The sequence below is a fragment of the Colletes latitarsis genome, chromosome 10 (assembly GCF_051014445.1).
Source record: "Colletes latitarsis isolate SP2378_abdomen chromosome 10, iyColLati1, whole genome shotgun sequence".
NCBI lineage: Eukaryota > Metazoa > Arthropoda > Insecta > Hymenoptera > Colletidae > Colletes > Colletes latitarsis.
This window is the reverse complement of record NC_135143.1, coordinates 10592707-10612606: the sequence shown is the minus strand read 5'-3', so window position 1 is coordinate 10612606 and position 19900 is coordinate 10592707. Positions and strand designations below refer to the sequence as shown.

Below are 19900 nucleotides of genomic sequence, written 5' to 3'. Positions count from 1 at the left end.
GACCGGGAGTCCCGAGCCAGCGAGGTCGAGGAAGCAAAAGAAGAAACGGGAGAAGGGAAAGAGTGGTTAATTCATGAGAGCAAATCGACGAGGAACGGAGGAAGCGGCAGAGCACGGCGTGGTCGCACGTGGTGGCACGTGGAGAGGCGTGGTTCGTGGGAGGGACGTGTATACCGCTGTAATCCACTTGGCACACGCTGTTCGGCTAACCCTACTCTTTCTCGTCCGTTCGCTACCCTACCCTGGCTCACTCTACCTTTACCCTGCCTACGGTGCTGTCGGCTAGCGTTGTAGAGTTAATCGAGTCCTTCCGTGCACGTGCACACCGGCTCAGGTGCAGGCTCTCTTTCCTCTAGTATGCGCGACCGTAGGTGGGATCGGTTGCCTCTCGCAGCCTCTCCTCCGCGGATCCGCTGATCACCGCTGTCTGATAGGGCTCATTGTTTGGGAGCCAGGTATCTTAATTGGCAGCGACCACCTTACCAACCGACAGGTTACCGTCGCGGAAAAAGAAAGGTTAAAGGCAGGAGAGAGAGAGAGAGCGCGAGTTTATGACTTTTCCTACGGAAAGGCTCTCCCGGGGATCGCTTTTGCTCGCCTACATTCGGATTTACGGCGAACACCGATTCGACGGGAGGCGCGATTTGCATGGCTCGTTGTCGTCGAGGGTCCCGACCTTCCTCTTCTACGTCGTCGATCCTTTAATTCGCCGTAACGGCGCGGCCATTGTGTCTAATCGAGTCGTACCCTCTGCACCCCTGTCGTATCCATCAACGGGCGGGAATCGTTTACGAGCAGCAACGGGCACGACGCGCGTTTTACGACGCGATAACCACTGGGTGGTCCGTTCACGTTCGCGATTGTGAAATTAAATCGACTTAGGTGTACCGTGACTATCACGAAGTCGGATCTTCCTGGACGCAAGGGCGGGACAACCCTATAGGGTGCAACGCATCTGTTTACCGGTGTATCGCGTTTCAGTTTTCTCTAAATTGGTATCGTTCGATCCCTGGGCACCGAAAATAATTTCATTTTAGCTGATGACGAAAGATTCGGTAAGTCGTCGACGATGTAAACCGATCTGTTTATTTCCTACTGGTAAATAAATAATTATTCTCCAAGTCACTACAAAACGTGCAAGTCTGATGCCCCATATCAGTTTCTACTTAATCCTTAAGTGGACTCTCAATCTCAACTGAATTATTTTACTTAATATTGATTTTTACCAAATTGAATTTGAATGAACTAATGGAAGGATTACATAAACTTTCAAATAACTACTTTTACATACATTGAATAAATATTAGTTTAACCTTGCATAATCCACTTAAAAGTTAAACTACCAAACTAGTCGCGAAAATAATTTCATTTTAGCTGATGACGAGAGATTCGATAAAGTAATCAGACGTGTACGTCTGATGCTTTATATCAGTTTCTACTTAAACTACTAAACTAATTCACAATATTTGCCACGCATACATGGGTGACATGGTTCTTCACTGAGGAGCTAAAACAATTAATTCTCAAGATTAGATGTTAAACAAAATAAATAAATATAGAACTCTTGAATTTTAACAAGTCTGTAAAAATAAGTTCAATAATAAATTATGGGTATTCTAGTTTCCAGTTGTCTAAAAACGGAGTTTTTGAGGGGGTTTAGTGGCAGTCAACATGTTAAGAAGACCCGACTAAAATGTTTAATTCCTCCTCTAGAAAATTTAGTAGAACCATACGTATTCCTTTATGAAAATAAAAATAGAAAAAATAAAAATGTACACATTAATAACATAATTCGAAACAATTAAAATTTCAATTAAACGCGAAAGTGTTAACGTTCATATTTCGTGGACGAAGTATCGAAAAAGGAAGCATAATCACCGACCTTGTCGACGGGAGCATAGTCATCCCTCGGGCGTTGGGGATAATATCGCGTAATAATAATCGAGGGGGCACGGTGGCTGTCCATATAGGACTAGGTAGTATTTTAAATGCCAATGATTTCATGTCTCCCCGGGGGTGTCGAAGCAACCCTATATAGGACAAAACGTCGACGTCGAGGACCTCAGTCGACGACTGGTCCTCCACTAGGTGCTCCACTAATAAGTCCCGAACAGTGATAAGATACATAGCAAAACGATCGGGAAAGGAGTTCGAGGCAGTGAAAGTGGTTTTCGAGCTCCATCGGAATGCTACCAGGCCGACGTTGGCCCGTTGGAACCAAATTCGATCGTATTTCGAAAAATTCGGTAACTCTTTGGCAACGAATCGATCGCAGAGATGATCACCATGGACGCCGGGCACCGTAGATATTGTACGTCGTGGGAATTTTTTCTATAGCAAAACGAAATTTCCTTTTCGCCTGTCGGGGGTTGACGGAAGCGGTATCTTCGCGGCGGAAGTGGTCTGTTGCGTACATTCAGAGCGCGCGTGATGCACGTCGGAAAGTTTCCATTCTGAACGGGACCGCGACCCGTTTTATTTCACAGCGAACAATGAACGTATGCATTTTATAGTCAGCTTTTCAAGAAGTCTAGAACAGCGTCCTCGATGGACGCGAACGTTTACCATTCATCCTCTATTTTTATCAGTTCCGTTGCGGGCGACCATTTCGATTATTGGCGCGACGTGGAGAAGTTCATTCGTCTGGTTTCCTTGTTGCTGGGAAAATGAATTTGTTGCTGTTCTGGAACTGTTTTGGTGACACAGCACAAATTCATTTTCCCAGCGACAAGGAAACCAAGCGATGAACTCCTCGAGGAAGCTCAAAGTCCAACGTTAAGAATTGGCGTTAAGAAACAAAGTTTGATAGTCTCTGGGAGAAGTTCATTCGTCTGGTTTCCTTGTTGCTGGGAAAATGGTGTGCTGTGTCACAGCAACACATTCATTTTCTCAGCAACAATTCATTTCCTCCAGTGACACATTCATTTTCCCAGCAACAAGGAAACCAAGCGATGATCCTCATGAAGAAATCGAGTTCGAGAGTTTAGGGAAGAAGAATTTGCTCGAAGGTGTCCGTTTCTGTTGCAGGGCAGCTGCATTCACCGAACGGCGACAGCGATAACAGCAACGGTAGCCAGCGTGCAGTGGCTGTTACGCGAAACGACGTAGAACAGCAGCAACAACCGCATCGCCAGCGGCAACAGCGGCCAGCAACAGCCACTGTTCCGATTCTCTCCTGCACGAATCACTCTTCTACGACCACGACGACCACCGCCTTCACGGTAGCGTCAAGTATGCTTCTTCTACAGACACAGGTGAGCTCGAATCTCCAACGTACCCTCGTTTACTCGCAGTATAACAGTTTTAAGTGAAAAAGTGAAAATGTCGAACGGTCGAAGATACGACAAGATTATTCACACAAACTTTGGTTGGGAGCGTTTCATGGTGGAAACAATCTTTTGTGGGTTGGAGATATAAAGGAGCCTATGGTAGATTGACTCAATTTTTTGTCGAGAAATGTTATATTTTTTTATTTGTATTGCGATATAAGGTCCTGTTTGGGGGTTTTCGAAACCTACTTCAGTGTACTACCGAGAGAGTATTTTGATGTCAGATGTGGAAAAGATGAGTTCAAAGTTCAGAAATTTAGTTGCAATAGAGAAGATTTTGCAGTTCTATATGTTTGCTACCACGTGTCACATATGTGTGACGATTGTCTATTTTATATTCCTCATAAAAAAATGAAGTATAAACTGTGGAGCATTGTCACATTATGTGAGATATTGTATTCCAAACTATTCAGTTGGGCTGTTAAACATATTTTATTTATAGATAATTAAAAGCATGGATCCTATTTTAGTTCTCCAATTTTACTACACCGGCCACTTCGTTCTTTTGAATTCCAAAAACCCACGGCGAGAATTTTACCTGCCGACAATTATGTTTTAGCTTTCACTGAAGTTCTCTCGCTTATTAAACGCCATTCCATACTGGACCGCTTTCTCTCCGGAATATAGAGGTGCATCCACGATTTATTGATTGTTAAAATACGATTTAACACTAGAACTACCGAAGCGGTCAAAATGATAATAAAAAGTTAGAACTCGATCGAGTGTTATAACACTAAAATTTAAAAAAATTAAAAAAGCGAAGTTAATGAATTTGGTTAATCAAGTTCCCCGTTCAAGTTTTGTCAATTTGGTGTACCATTTTTTACAAAAGGACTTCAACTAATCCCAGTTTCTCAAAAATTACCCTACTAGAAATTCCAGAAAGTCCAACCCAGATTTCCATCCCTTTCGCGACCACCTCTGTGCCCGGCGATACCACGATATCGCGATCGATGTCGACTGATTATCCCGGCGAACCGTCTGTTTGTTAGCACGTTGGAATTTATGCCGTCTGGCACAGCCAAACTGGTAATTATCGAATCCCGTGGTTAGAGTCTGCTCGGTACTTTCACTATTTCAGTATCTTATCCGCCGTACACTTCGAACCCCGCGTGTCTAGGCTCGACCTGTAACAAGATCTGCCCTCCTACGTCCCGAGCGGTTCTTGATCGTCATCTGCGTTCGCTTATCGTGCACCATCTGCATTCCTGCCCACGTACCCGGATCTCGAGTGTCGTCCTACCTGTTTCTATCCCTTCCACGACATCCTGATTTTCCGTGTCGGTTTCTCGCAAATCGCCAGGGACCGTCGCGCGTAATTAAACAGCCGTGGCCGGGTCTCGGCTGGCCGTCGCGCGAAATCGCCGGACCCTCGCGACGGCGGTGTCGTAATTGCTTGGAGGAAGTGCTCGAGGAAAAGAAGGGGAGACACGGTGCTTTCAGGAGGCCGTTTAGAAGGCCGTGGTGCCGCGGTCATGGAAGGCTGAGGCTTCGATCGCGGGTTCTCGGGGGAGCGATGAACGAAATGTCAGCCCAACAGCGGAACCAACCTGGCAAATTGAATATCCCAACCCCCCATCCTCCCTTTCTCGATATCTTCCCGTCGCCACCGCCTTCGCGAATGTTTTTTCCACATTCTCCCCTTCCAGTCGGTTTACGATCGATCCACAGCGACTTTCCTTCGAATCGATCTTTCGTCCTCCCGAATCTTCACCTGTCTTTTTTACCTGGAGATACTGGATCCTCTTCAGGGATACTGACTTCTATGTTTACGTTTAATATTTGAGGGGGGAAACCACTGTGACGGATTGAAAAATGACACCCTAATATATTAAAGTAAAATTCGAAAAAATGACAAAGTTAGAGAACATTTAGTAGAAAATGTAATACACGTAACGCTTGAAACTAACTGCTCTTTACTTCGAGACATTCATTTGAAACTCTTTTATTATTTCTGCTATGGTAAAGGTTTCATATGAATGGGAAGTATTTTGATCGAGATAACTATGTGAAGAGTATTTAGTCTAGAGCGATAAGTGGTGTGAATGAAATGTACCAATATACGACTAAAGTAGCCCAACTGGCAATTTATTTAGCCGCAATTCAATTTAACGATTGCTATTCAGGATTATTACAAATAATGAAGGTCTTAGATATTAGAATTGGGCCACAGGTAAACGCATATAGATACAAACGACGTCGTCGTAAGTGAATGTCAGTTTGCATTTTTCTTTATTAAGAACAAGATTATATACTTTCCTTGTCTTGTCTAATTTTATCTTCTTAGATCCGATAATTCTTCTAGCGTACTTTTCAAGTGTCCTCGTTTCGGGGATTTCAGTTTCTAGCAAATTTTAGCAAATGGATCAGACGAACCTCGTACTCGCGTCCACTAAAAACCCTCAATATCACTTACTTCCAAAATCGTTTAACCCTTAAGTGGACTCTTAATCTCAACCGAATAATTTTACTTAATGTCAATTTTTACCAAACTGGTAAATCAACTTTCCTTCGAAGCATTTAAAAAATAATAAACTAATGGAGGATTACATCGACATATATTAAGCAATTGTTAGTTTAAACTTGCCCCAATCCACTCAAGGGTTAAAATCGAAATAACCTTCTATTCAAAACCCAACGCGAAACCGAGATCTCCGTCTCGCGTTATTCACAACGCGTTATAGAAAATAAAGAACGTCGATTAATAAACGAACGTTTTATTTCGATTTCTTCGGAGTATAGAGCGAAGTTTGCTAAACAAAACAGGGAACCTTTTCGCTACACGTAATAGTTACCCACGGGTCGATTCGCGTTAACCTGAAATCTATTCGTGCTAAATGTCAGTCGGATATTCGCGGCACGCGTTGTCGGGCCCCGTATTATTTATAACAATCGCGAACGCGATAGATCGTGGGACGAAACATCGCCGTCCGGGGCATCGGTTTGTCGGTGTTCGACAACGATGCGTCCGGGGATAATGGAATCGCGTGGAACGGACTGTGTTCAGGGACAACCGGCGAGTGTATCGACGTTGCGTTAGAAGGGATTTGAGAGAAGCGGTTTCGTTCGACGCTTCGACGTAGAAATCTCAAGCGAGGCTGTCTAGCGTTGAGTTATAGACAACACGCGATACCGGCTCGCTTCGCCAGTCCTCTCCGGCGTCCTCACTGCGCACCTCAACTGTACATCGATGTCTCGACACAGGCTGCCATTGTGGTCGAACAATGTTACCGCCTTGCAGTCGAGTACTTCGATTTGCCGCTCGCACGGCTCTCCGAGGGCTGTTCGACCTCGTCGGAACAACGGAAAAAGTGAACAGTTGCTTTCTTATTTCGCGACGGTCCGACCGGCTCGCGTTCCTTTCCTACTTCCGGTGCCGAATAGTTTCGACGAACGTGTCGCGAGTGCGTGGAGTAGCCTCGTTCGCTGCAAGCCCGCCTCGGGACTTTTTTAACCCCTAAACGTAAAGATGCCACAGAAAATATCGAGCAAATCCGTTAAGGGGGATAACCACGAGGCCGGGTCGAAGGTCGTCTTTGCGATTTGTCTCTAAGTTTGGTAATTATATTTTTATTCCACCTTTATCGTTTTCGCTTTACCTTGGTCAAATTAAAAAATGTCTTTGTTGGGAGTCGTTTTGAGAAATTAAAGAGGTATTGCTGTCTAGACTGTCAATTCCACGGCCCTTTTTGTAATTTTTTTTTTAATGATAGATAGGCTGTTTTGTAGTGAGACTTTGTAGATATATTTATTCATCTTATAAGCATGTACAATATTTTTTTCATGGAAAAATATTAAAAATCGTGGGAATTGTAACTTCTTATTTGATGGCTCTTTTGGAAAAGGTGCTCCAGTGGCTTCCAGGATTCAGGATAATTTGAAACAGAGGGTGTTAAAGTATCTTCATAAGGAAGGTTATAGTTATAGCAGGAACTAGGGAGAAGTCAAAATCCTGATAAATAAAGAAATGGCGACGCTTCAAGTTTCGAATTTCTATTTGTTAATCGCTCTTTTGTCTTTAGCGTATCAAAAAAAAATAGTAAAACTCAATATTTTTTTAAATCTCTAGTTCCAGCTATAAAGGCGTGTCTGCTGAATATTCTCTCCAAATTTGAAGTCAATCGGTTTGCTAGATCTTGAAATATCATGTAAGCCAGTTTAAATGCGTTTTCTTAAACAAGAAGCTATAACTCTCGCAATTTTTAATATTTTTTGATGAAAAAAATACTATACATACCAATAAGACAAATAAATATATCTGCAAAATGTCACTACAAAACAACCTACTTATCGTTAAAAAAAAATCACAAAAAGAGGCCGAAGAAATGACAGCCTAGACAGCAATACTCCCTTAAGTTTCTTGGTCGCTCGAAGCTACGATTTTTCGTAAACGTTCTGCATCTTGGCTACACCCCTTCGAGAAGGGCAATATGAAGAAAGTCAGTAGCTGTTAAGATACAATTTCTTTTAGCTTGTAGTTTTATTTATTGTGTGAAAATAAATCTGAAAACAGATGTTTAAAAAGTGCGTCAGAAAGGTTTGTTTCCCTTACGGAAGGGAGTGAGAGCACCAGCTGCTGAAAATTTAGAATATTTTTACAAATGTGAGTTTGCTCGGCTATGGAGTTGGAATAAATAAATAAAAATTGAACATCGATCGATTGATACGAGTAAAATGTAGATAATAGATTAACGAGCTTTAAAAAGGTTTATAAATCTTTTAAACTCTCCTATATCGTTGAAACATCGAATAAAAATACATGGTGTGTTTCTTTCTTTTAAAAATTACACGTGCCCGTCTGCGATGTGTTAACAACGTTGAGAAATAGTTTGCAACGGCTTGTTTTCAATCGGAGGTGAACGTCTGATTCCAGAGCCCCTTCGGATGTAGCACTCTAGCGGATTTGTTAAGCGCGTCGTACACGGATCCTGCAGATGCGGGAAGCCTGCCAGAGGAACTGGACCCGTTTCCGGAACTGCAACTGGGTAATCCGCAAGGAGTGCCAACCGCCGACGAGTCGGCACAGCCCCAGCAAGCCGTGCATCATCAACAACCACCGCAACAGCCCCCAACGGCAGCACCCCTCCCCGAAGACGTTCAAGCGGATTCGCTTAGGTATCCATTCATTGTTTTCAACATGCTTTTCGTCTATCACCAGTAGAATCGAATGTCTAACTTTCGATCATCGAGCAACTCTGAAGAGACGTATGATCGATGTCTCTCGAAATAAATACACGTTTCTAATACTAGGAACACCAGGGGAAAGGATCTTATCGAGTCCACCACAATGTTTCCATAATATTATTTATTATCACTTGCATACGTCTCGAAGATCGATGTTTAACCGGTTGGCTGAGTGTTGGTATTTTACAGTCTAAATTGGAAGTTGCAATTGTGTTTTCAAATAAATTGTAACTACTTTTAACGTACGAGTATACTCGTCAGAGACAGCTAGCCAAGAGTCGGTTCTAGATTAGGAAAATACTATTCAAAACGAAGAAACTTTTACTGTTAACCCTTAGGTGGATTTAATGTACGTAAATGTATTAAGTTGATTTTCACTTACCAATTTGGTAAAAAACAACATTAAGTAAAATAATTCAGGTGAGATTAAGAGTCCACTTAAGGGTTAAGGAGAATGATTATTACCACAGTAAACAGTCCACTTAAGGGTTAATATCTTAGCAGATACTGTAAACAGTATTGTGTTCCCATTTAGGTCTATTAACGATGTAAATTACGCTATAGGAGACCCTTTCTAACGAGCTACAATATTTATAATCCGAGGATCGGTTTCCAAAGACAATTACGTCTTTTCCCTCGGTGTTCAACATGACTCGTGACTTGGTCTTTCTGCGAGTCGAGATTCGAATTCTTACGGCTCGCGGTGTGCTTCGACGAAGACGTTTCGCCTTCGAAACGATCGTCTTCGGCACAGTAGAGACAGATAAAAATCGCGACTGGCATTTCATTTCACCGGGTCGAGGGGTTAACGGTCCATTGACATTTAATCTTGATCCCGTCTGACGCAGCTCAACACCCTTGCCGAGCTTCCAAGAGACCTACACGGCTCCGCGGTACACCAGACAGGAACTCCAGGTCCTCGGCATTAAAATGGACGAGGACTGTTACGACAACTCGGTGTATCCCTGCGGCACAGGTCACTATCCCACCGAGTTCTCGCCCACGATGCCCTACCACGATCACCAGCAACAACCGCAGCAGCAGCCGCACCATCATCATCACCATCATCCCCACCAGCAACAACAACCGCCCCCTCCTCAACCGCAACACCATCATCATCATCAGGGTTACTTCGCCACGGAGACGGCACCCACACCGACAACAGCGGTCCCGTCTCCGTCGAATCATCGACAGGATTCCCCATACGGCGCCACCGTCAGCGTCCCCATGGTCTATGGACCACCACCGACCATAACTGGCGGTGCCACCCCGGTAGCACCCACAGATCTCTGCCCCAACGTCGACAACGTTGTCGTCGGGACGTCCCGGTCGCGGAGGGCATCTTTGCCTACGCAGAGGTCAGAGTCCGTGAGGTAAGTCGCTGCTTTGCTGATGGGGGAAGCGAGAAAAGATAGTGAAGGCTTCCTAGCAGGCCCCTACTTTAGGCTGTCATTACAGTAGATTACAGTAGATTCGTACGAGAACTACGTTTCGACGAATATGAATATGTTCACTCTTGTCTGACAAAACAGATCAAACGTAACATTAGAACACGCACAAATGTGCATTTACTGCGACTTTAGCCTTAGACGATGGGATATTGGGTAATCAGTCGAGGAGCCTATATACGGGGTATTTGACAATCTCTGGGTAGAATTTTAATGGACGATTTTAGAGGCCAAAATAAGACGAAAATCAAGAATACCAATTTGTCGATCGAGGCTTTGTTAAAAAGCTATTAACGTTCTACAGGCATAACTTTAACCGTTAATAATCTCTAGAATCGTCCATTAAAATTTTTTCCAAAGGTGATCGAACACCCTGTATAGGAACAGAGTGGTCAGTCAATCGCTTGCGAGAGAGACAAGAGCGTGGCCCTCTGGTGGCGAGTACGGGAGGCGACGTCACTCGACGAGGGTATCGCGGAGTTATTCAAACAGCTTCGGGCATTAAATCATTAAATAATTAACCCGTGCTTCGACACGCTTCGTTTCACATTTTCGTTGCGTTGCACCCGAGTATTATACAAGCTGAAAACCAATATAAAAAAGGAAACTCGTTTCCACGATTCAATTGAACTATTTACGACCCATTTATTACGTTAATGTAATTTTTTTTTCTACGTTCTTGTAATCAATGACGACGCGACTCGGAGTTTAATCGGGTCGCATGCTAATGGGTTCTTACGTCAAATGCGATCTCCATTTCCTCGTTTGTGTAATTCAATCAATTAGCTACCGCAGTGTTTTGCTAGTTCGCTACAATCCTTGGAACTTTTTCCACGCGTACGCGTACTGCAATGATGTAAACATTTTATATCCATGCGATAAATTGTTAGCTAATATGAATAATCGTGATGTTTTTTACCAGTCTTTGATTAATTATTTTATCGAACGTCTCGACAGAAACGCGCGCGTACAGGCATCTTTCCTTGAATATCCTTTGCCAAGATATAATACGCGTTTTTCAATGTTCCTCCAACTGTCTTTCGATAAAATTTTGCAGGTTTCCAGACAGAAATTAAATACATGTATCTTTTCGACTAATGGAAACTCAACTTTAAACAATTTCATTTAGAGTTAATTCTAGAAACGAGTTTCGTTCAACAATTAACCCTTTGCACTCGGCTGACCCCTCTGGAAGGACATCCAGCATTTGCATGTACCCTCTAAGGAAAGACGATATTATTGTTTTAATTTAGGACAAAATACATAAGCAAAGAATGTAAAAAAAGATATGTTTGCTTGGAGTATTTCGTAAGAGAGTGTGCTTGAGTTTGTAATAGGTGTTAGACTCCCACCTATACCAAAATTACAATCCTATGACATCGTAGGATAAATCGCAAAGTGTACAATTCCCATTTTATTCGAGATTAGAGCGAAAAATTCCAAAGGATCGTTTCTGTTGTGAACAGTAGTAGCAGCACAGAGTCGTTGAAAGCGCGTGGCGGTAGCGGGACCGGAAGTTCCGTGAGCTCTCCTTCGTCCGGAAGCGGAGCAAGCAACGAACGAGCGCCGCCGAGTCCGAGCCAATTGTGTGCGGTCTGTGGCGACACGGCAGCGTGTCAACATTACGGTGTACGCACGTGCGAAGGTTGCAAGGGCTTCTTCAAGAGGACCGTGCAGAAGGGCTCAAAGTACGTGTGCCTCGCCGAGAAAGCTTGCCCCGTCGACAAACGCCGACGCAATCGTTGCCAATTTTGTCGCTTCCAGAAGTGCCTCATGGTTGGCATGGTGAAAGAGGTGAGTTACAGACTTTGCGCTTAATAAAAATCGAATAACGCGTATCCCGAGCCTAGGATTACCTCCCTGCTGTATCACAAATATAGTAAACACACGGACACGTTCAGTGTTCGATAAACAATCTCATATGTACAGAAGGGCGAATCCTGACTCGATTCGTGATCTGGAAATTCTTTTCTCACATGATCTGTCATTCACATCTCAAAGATATCTCGTACCTTTAGGTCTTTAGATATCGTTCAAAGATAGATTACTATACTGCACTCTGGGTTAGACCTATTCCATATTGGGCACGTACAGTATTCCGTATTACGAGCACTATGAGCCTAATATGGAAAATGAGGATCTCGATAAAAACAGTAAATATTTCCTGAACCGTTATTATATTTTAAATTTGACTGTTACCGGTCAAAAGAGCATAAAATTTCCTATGAATTCATACTATTTAAGTTTTTATCTATAAAAAGTATTCCATACTAGAGCAACTGACCCTATGCCTGTATCTGTATTTTAGTAATTTACTGTAAATTTTACGATTTGTAAATGAGAATCGACTAAATCGCTAGGTGTACAATTCTAAGTGACTGTATATTAATTCTATTAGTAAAAATATAGCATAATCCGTAGTCTACTCATTATGGGTTAGGTCTGGATTAAATATTCCATATTAGGCTGACCCTACGCTTCTCGTTCCGTATTTCCTAGATCGTGTCCAAGCCACGACAGTGTTGAAAACAATTAGACGTTCGTTTCGCAGGTGGTTAGGACAGACTCTTTGAAGGGCCGTCGAGGCAGGTTACCCTCGAAGCCGAAATCGCCCCAGGAGTCGCCCCCGAGCCCTCCTGTATCCTTGATCACAGCCTTGGTGCGCGCACACTTGGACACCACGCCCGATCAGGCCAGCCTGGACTACTCTCAGTACCGGCAGCCCAGACCTGGCGATCTACCGATCACCGAGGCGGAGAAAACGCAACAGTTCTACAATCTTCTCACCACCTCCATCGACGTGATTCGAAATTTCGCGGACAAGATACCCGGCTTCACGGATCTCTTGCGGGAGGACCAGGTAATTAAATAATTTCTGTGCGTCGCTATGCAAGCAAATATGAGCTACGGTGTATTGTTTATTACGTATCGATCTCCGGACAACATACGCGGACAAGCTTTCGTTAAACAGATCAATAGCTTGTACATTTTATAAAAGGTCAATCTTGACGAGACAACGACACGTTTAATCGACGGCCTGACTGGCCGGTTGTCTAGTCGTAACCTCGTGCTGATAGTGAGAATAACATTTCCTCGTTAGAAGGATCGTGAAAGATTTAATCGAAATTAAATACAATTCGATTCTCGTTGAATCGTTCAAATACGCCCTTCCCGCAGGAGTTGCTTTTCCAATCGGCGAGCCTGGAGCTCTTCGTTCTGCGGTTGGCGTATCGTACGAAACCGGAGGACACCAAATTGACGTTTTGCAACGGCGTGGTCCTGGCGCTCGAGCAATGTCAACGCAGTTTCGGCGACTGGCTTCACAGCATCCTCGAATTCTGCAAAGCACTCCACGTACTCGACGTGGACATCAGCGCTTTCGCCTGTCTGTGCGCTCTCACCCTCATTACTGGTGAGTCTACGATCGAAACTTAATCCAAGAACCACGACTCCATTCCCGTTTTAACTGTTTTGCGATTTAATTAAAATTATAAGCACGGTATCGTCCGTTCGATTTGCTTTCGTACTTCGTCTTCCTCCGATCGTACCCCATTACGCGTGACCGTCTGCGAGATAAATTATTTACCCTTTGGTCGGTTAGTTATTGATGCGACGACGAAAGAAACCGCGATCGTCCGTGGCTCGCACGCGATACGTCGCCGTGATTTTCCTCGCGCGTCTCGTGTGCGTGCGCCTTTTCGGGCGTTATCGAGCCGCAGAAATTCGATTGCACGCAACCATCGATCCGTCGGTTCGATAGGAAATGAATCGGAATAGAAATCCTGTCGCGAACTCGTTCCGATTGCAACGCGACGACCGGCTTGGAATTAACAAATTTGGAAACTGTTTTATAAACGGATATGTAATTATTTCTCTTGCATAAATATCGGATTATAGGCTACGATCGTTGGTACATACCGATCTACAAAATATCGTTAAAATTCTCCTTGTCAATCTCCTGCAATTGCCAACAAAAATTATTAAACTCGAGTCAATTATTTTAAAATCACAAAGTCGACTCGCGCCTACTGAATTTTAAAAAATAGATTAACCGATTTCTATATCCATACATCGAACTATAACTCCGGCTATGATTGTTGGTACATATCGATCTACGAGCCTGCAAAATATCGTTAAAATTCTCCTTGTCAGTCTGCTGCAATTGCCAACAAAAATTGATAGTTGCATCCTTTGCACACTTACATTTGAGAAAGTTATCAATCTTTTATTTATTTATTTTATTTTATATGTACACACACAATTAAGGGTGGAGACTCATGTCAAATGGTAAAACGAGAAGTGATATTTGACAATGTTTTTACATCATAAGGGCTTGATGAAATTTTTCGCCACTTTCCACATATGTTCTTTAACATTTCAAGATACAAATATTTTTTTTTCGTTACGTTTTACCGACTTTGGATGTAATAATAAATGTTATTCCATATATCGATGGTGTTGATCTAGAATAAAAAATTGAACTACATTTTGTTCATAATAGTATTACGCGTCGTATGAACCAAAATTCTTTGTAAAAAATGCAAAACTGCCGAAGATACACGACTCTGAACGCAACAAAATGATTCTTGCAATAAATTTCTAATTTAATTATGCGATAAACATAGTTTAAATAATTATTATTACGAAGGATGAAATACTAATGTAGATATATGTATAATAATAAAATGCAGGATGGCGACTATATGGCAATATACGAGTGCAAAGGGTTAAAATCACGATATATTAAAAACTAGATTAACCGATTTCTTTAAAATAAACATCGACGATTTATTGACAAGTTTAAATCATACGATTGATAAATGAAAATACCTGTAATCCCATAAGTGCAACAGGCATATAATGAACATGGTTGCATGTTAAAATTGCAGAAAGGTACGGCCTGAAGGAGCCTCATCGCATGGAGCAGCTGCAAATGAAAATCATCTCGTCCCTCCGCGATCACGTTACCTACAATGCCGAGGCGCAGAGGAAAGCTCACTACCTGTCCCGGCTGTTAGGAAAATTACCAGAATTGAGGAGCCTGTCGGTGCAGGGCCTCCAACGTATTTTCTACCTGAAACTGGAGGACCTGGTCCCGGCGCCGCCGCTGATCGAAACGATGTTCGTCGGTAGTTTGCCGTTCTAAATCGCCTCCCCGGGGCCAAGGAACAATGGCCGTCGTCGCGTAGGACAATTTCACTCTCGAGAATTCGTGCGGTTGCGTACACGATTAAGTTTCCTTAGTTCTAAACGTACACGTAGTTTCTACTATCTTCGTTGCGTGTATCCTCACATGGTTTATCACGAGTGTCGAGTCGTCGTTCCACGGGCCAGATCCGCGAACCTGAACGCGGATATTTGGACGTTCGGTGTGTGTGTGCGTGCGATTGAACGTCGGAGTACGCGTTTCGACGTTAAATTTAAGAGAAAATTCCCTAAGCGTTTACGGACGAGCGAATGTTTTGCGTGATTTCGCGTGATGCGTGGATAAAAGGGGGGACAACTGTTACTATTGTTACTATTACTATTATCGCTATTACTACTTTAACATTGTACAATGTAATTGACTATTATTGCTATCGAAATCGCGGACGCCCGCGAGCAATGGTCGTCTTCGGATCCTCGATGGATCGTCGAGTCCACGGGTACGCGAAACAGCGACGAAACGAACGGCGAGATCCACTCTCGTACGAAAGACAATCGCTCGTTCTGACGAAACGGGGGCGCACGAACGACGGTGCGGTCCTCCGCGTTGGCGAGTTCGTCTAAAGGCTACGCTATATATTTCTTGCAAATCTGCACAAAAAAGAAAGAAAAAAACAAGAAAAAAAAAACAGAAAAAAAAGCATACACGAATTTTTATCACTTTTCTACCTACTTTGTACAATACGCCGCCGCGAGTCGAGCACCAACGTTTCTTTCGTCGCTGTTGCGTCCGGGCCTCGACGATGAACAAATGTACTTATCCGTCGGTGAGGCGAACAAAAAGAAAAACGCATTGACGATTCGCAACATATCAGAGCAACGACGGAAGAGCCGATCTCTGAATTCTTCGAACGTCGCGCTCTTCCGCGTTGACAGTTTTTAGACGTAGAACGTGGCTACGATCGCGCTCAAGCGTCGCGACGATGCTAAAGAACCGTCGAATCCTCTCAGTTCCCTGCCCTCGGTGTCCGTTACGAGTACGAAACGCGTGTCCTTAAGCTCTGGAGGCTAATCGGTGCTTTGTCCCGCTCCCATCCCGCCGTCGACGTTGATTTAGCATCTTTGTAGACGCGCGAGCGTCTTCCGGAGTCGCGTGATTGGGATTCACCCGGCCCCGATTTACCACTACTCTTGCGTTAATGTGATTTTAGACAGCTAAGGGAAAGAAAGAATGAAACGGGGCCCCCGGTCTCGGCCGATCTGCCGCGCAGACCGCGACGAGCGATGCAACGGGGACGAAAACAAAGCGAAAATTCGCGCCACGTCGCGTCCCCGGTTGTCGTCGTCGTCGATCAGCGGCGGCTCCGTCGACGGCGGGCCCGGCATAAAGTTACCTATTACGTTATGACATTTATTTTTAATCAAACTAACGTAGAAAGTCCTATTTATACGTATACCGCGCCGCTACTACTACTTATAACTATTACTTACAACTTACTACTACTATTACTTACTACTTACTTACCGCTAGGCGTTACAATCTTACGGCGATCATCGCCGCTAATACCACTGTTACCATCTGCTACCTTCTTACCACCACCTTGTGTTACCATTCGCCCCCGCTAAATGCGTAAGAAATCACCGTCAACGTTAAGCACTCATCGCCGCTGCAGTTTCTCCGGTATTCACGTATCCAGGGGAGACTCGAGGAGACTGGACGATCCATGGATCCACGGGTCAGTTCTCGTAGTCGTCGAGTTGGCCACGATCACTGGACGGGTCTCCAGCCACGGCCAATCCGATACTTCGACAATGGCACTTTCCTCTTTTGCGTGTATGTTACTTGTAGACCCATAAAACTACAGCCCCGATAAACCGATTCAACCGATACAGCGTTATACGAGAATAATCGAGAGCACCACAGCGTTAACTTAGCGTGCACCTAATCGGACGGAGGAAGTTGTTGTAAAGAGAAATGCAGAAACACGTTAAAATACATGTATGTGTACAATAGGTATTAAATAATTACGTGTGTATACGTTACTCTAATGCCGTGTATATCCGCAAATGTTCGACGCTTCGCTGCGAACGTCGCCCGGATCGAGATCAAACGGATCCATCCGGGATTCGTTGGTTCCTCGAATCTGGCGCCGTTCTACCTCGATCTCTGCGCAAAACACATGGTTCCTCTGAAAGATCGATCTATTTTATTTCTTTTTTTTTTGTACTGTTCGTTCGGTGCTGTTTATCGCGTAGCAACAATTCTCCGTTTCCATGCGCGATCTCTACGTAGACGACGATACGAAGAAATTTTATTTTTCGACGCTCGTAAACGAGTCGACGGATAGTTTTCTCCGCGCGAATGAGCTTCGTCGACACAGGCCACGTTTGTGAAAAGAAAAAACGAACAAAATGCCCGGCACGAAAGCAAGGTACAAGAATTCGAAACGGGTTTCCCCGTTCGATCGAAATTAGATACGTCGCGGCGGAAACGAACGGTCCCAAGAAAATCTCTAACGATTAATTTTTAATTAGTCAGAAAAAGTTCGGTAAAATTATGAGACAGACCGATCGATTCCACCGCGTCCATAAGAGAGCGAATCGAGTCCGGATCAGATTCAGGGACAGCGGTAATTCGTCAAGTTAAACGGTGCTATTAGGCTAATTGCGATTAACGGGTGCGCAACGGATTCGTGAAATTCGTTGGTACTTGACCGCGCTGCGAACAAAGAGGAGGGGTATTTTTGTTCCTATTACTTAAGGAAATTAAAGGAAGTGTCGCGACCGTTTCTAATCCCCTATTGGAATGGAAACAATTAACTCGTGATTGACGTGTTCCGGTATCGATTACGCCGGATCTTTTCCGGACCCGACGCTAATTAACGATGTATTATTTTCTACGACGCTGCAAGCATGTATAATTCGCGCGCGCGCGCCTTCCCGAACGGGAAGGGGGTAATTAAATAGACGAGAAAAGAAAAAGACAAAGCGAGACGGGGTTTCAGAGACAGACAGGACAGATAGAGCGAAAGGAAATCTCGGATCGTTCGGAGCGTAGAAATATCACGATCGAAGAACGAGATCGTCCGAATGTTTTTTTTTTTTTTTTTTGTTACCAATTAACTGTCAACGCTGTAACGAACAAACGGCCAATTCCGTTAGGTGTACTATCCTCTTCCTTCGATGTAACAATAAATGTTCAATCAACGGATGATTCCATTTTTTTTTTTTACGAAGATTTTTTTTTCTTCTTCTGTTAATAAATCATTTTTCATCGATCGACCGTCGCACACCTGATCGCATTCGACTTCTCGAAGCGAGCTCGAGATCGGATCTCGTTCCCTCTCCGTCCACTGATCAGGGAAGCGTTATCGAACGCGTCAAGGGGTCAGAAATTCGCCATTGCCAATGATTATCCTCCGACCCGATCGAACGTTCACAAAATTGTCCAATGTAATGGACGAAAAAGGACCCGGAGCGTCGGATTCTCGTCTTCGTACGGACATTTCTACAACGATCGATCCATGTTCCGCCGTACGAATATCTGCGGATACAGCGTAATAATAAAAATGCACGATTACAGGCACACGCATACATACACATCCGCACGCCGGAAGTGGTAGACGTTGCACCGTTGAAAGTAAATTCATAAATTTCTATACAACGTGTGTGTGTCAGTGCTGGCTAAAACTCTGACGGTCGTCAATCACGCGGGAAACATTCGTAGAATGAACGCACGCGAGCACTCTTCTTTCAAAATATATCGATCGATGCAATAATCCGAACATCCATAATCTACGAAGGGATCCGGAACGCGAGAGAACAAAAGACGAAGAAGATAACTGATAAAGGGAATGATGTGGATAGAAAAAGAAAAATGTCGATCGATTTGTCGACGTATTGACGGCCGTACAATTGAAAAGGAGGTGCAAATCGAAATCGACCGTTAGCTCGCCGATGATCGTACCGATCATTCTCCTTGCAATCATAATCGGCGACGACAATAAAAAGAAACTTGCAAGGGAAGTTTTCCGATCACCGGCCTTTTCACACCTACGACCGTCGATATTCAGCAATGTTACACGTTTCTTAATATTGTAAAATATTCTATTAAAGTTGTTTACACGCGCGCACATTCACGAAAAACATTCTTTCCGCGGCCTGATTCGCTGTGATTCTGTGCCGAACCACACACACACAGTTCCCTCTCGCTTGAATAATATAATATAATAAAAAATAATATATATACATATATAAATATATAAATATAACGTTTAATATAAATATAAATAAATGAAGAAATATATATGTGTATATATATATGTGCATGTATATACATATACATACATACGTATATACATACTTTCGATATGCGAACAAGAAAGCAGTTCAAAGGCATGACGTGAGAGAAAACATTATGACCATTATATTTTATAAATAAAAAAATTGACATGTGATATAGATGGTAAGGCACGCGGACGATGCGTTGCGATGCATTACGAAAGCAAATGTATTCTGTATATCGTTTCATTAAATCTATTAAAATAACCGACGGTTTAATTTTCTATTCCGTTTCGGTATCCCGGCGTGTTTTCTCGACATTGTAACCCTCCTTTAGCTTGTATACAACGGAACAGGTATATGAACCAGTGTCAATAGTCCCGAGGGAATCTAACGGTCGCCAAGGGTCCTGGGACTTAACATAACGAACACCTGGTGCTCAATACCAGTTCCAGTACCCGAAGACTTCTAAGTGCTGGTATTACAACCTTAGCACATATTGTGATCGATTGA

The 19900-nt window shown here is 43.5% G+C and overlaps 1 protein-coding gene across 5 annotated transcripts in view; it reads left to right on the top strand.

Annotated features, from left to right (window-relative positions):
• Hr38 (Hormone receptor-like in 38) overlaps window positions 1-19658 on the top strand; it is an 83554-nt gene extending 63896 nt beyond the window's left edge. For 3 of the 5 annotated variants that reach the window (XM_076774368.1, XM_076774365.1, XM_076774369.1), the window contains exons 2-8: window positions 3028-3254; window positions 8203-8444; window positions 9362-9886; window positions 11428-11755; window positions 12513-12821; window positions 13139-13373; window positions 14851-19658. In XM_076774368.1, the coding sequence (XP_076630483.1) occupies window positions 3028-3254; window positions 8203-8444; window positions 9362-9886; window positions 11428-11755; window positions 12513-12821; window positions 13139-13373; window positions 14851-15107 (2123 nt within the window). In that variant the 3' untranslated portion in view covers window positions 15108-19658. The remainder of the gene's footprint in view (window positions 1-3027; window positions 3255-8202; window positions 8445-9361; window positions 9887-11427; window positions 11756-12512; window positions 12822-13138; window positions 13374-14850) is intronic. The other 2 variants (XR_013080396.1, XM_076774366.1) reach the window with 2 other exon arrangements.
• The last annotated feature ends 242 nt before the right edge of the window (window positions 19659-19900 follow it).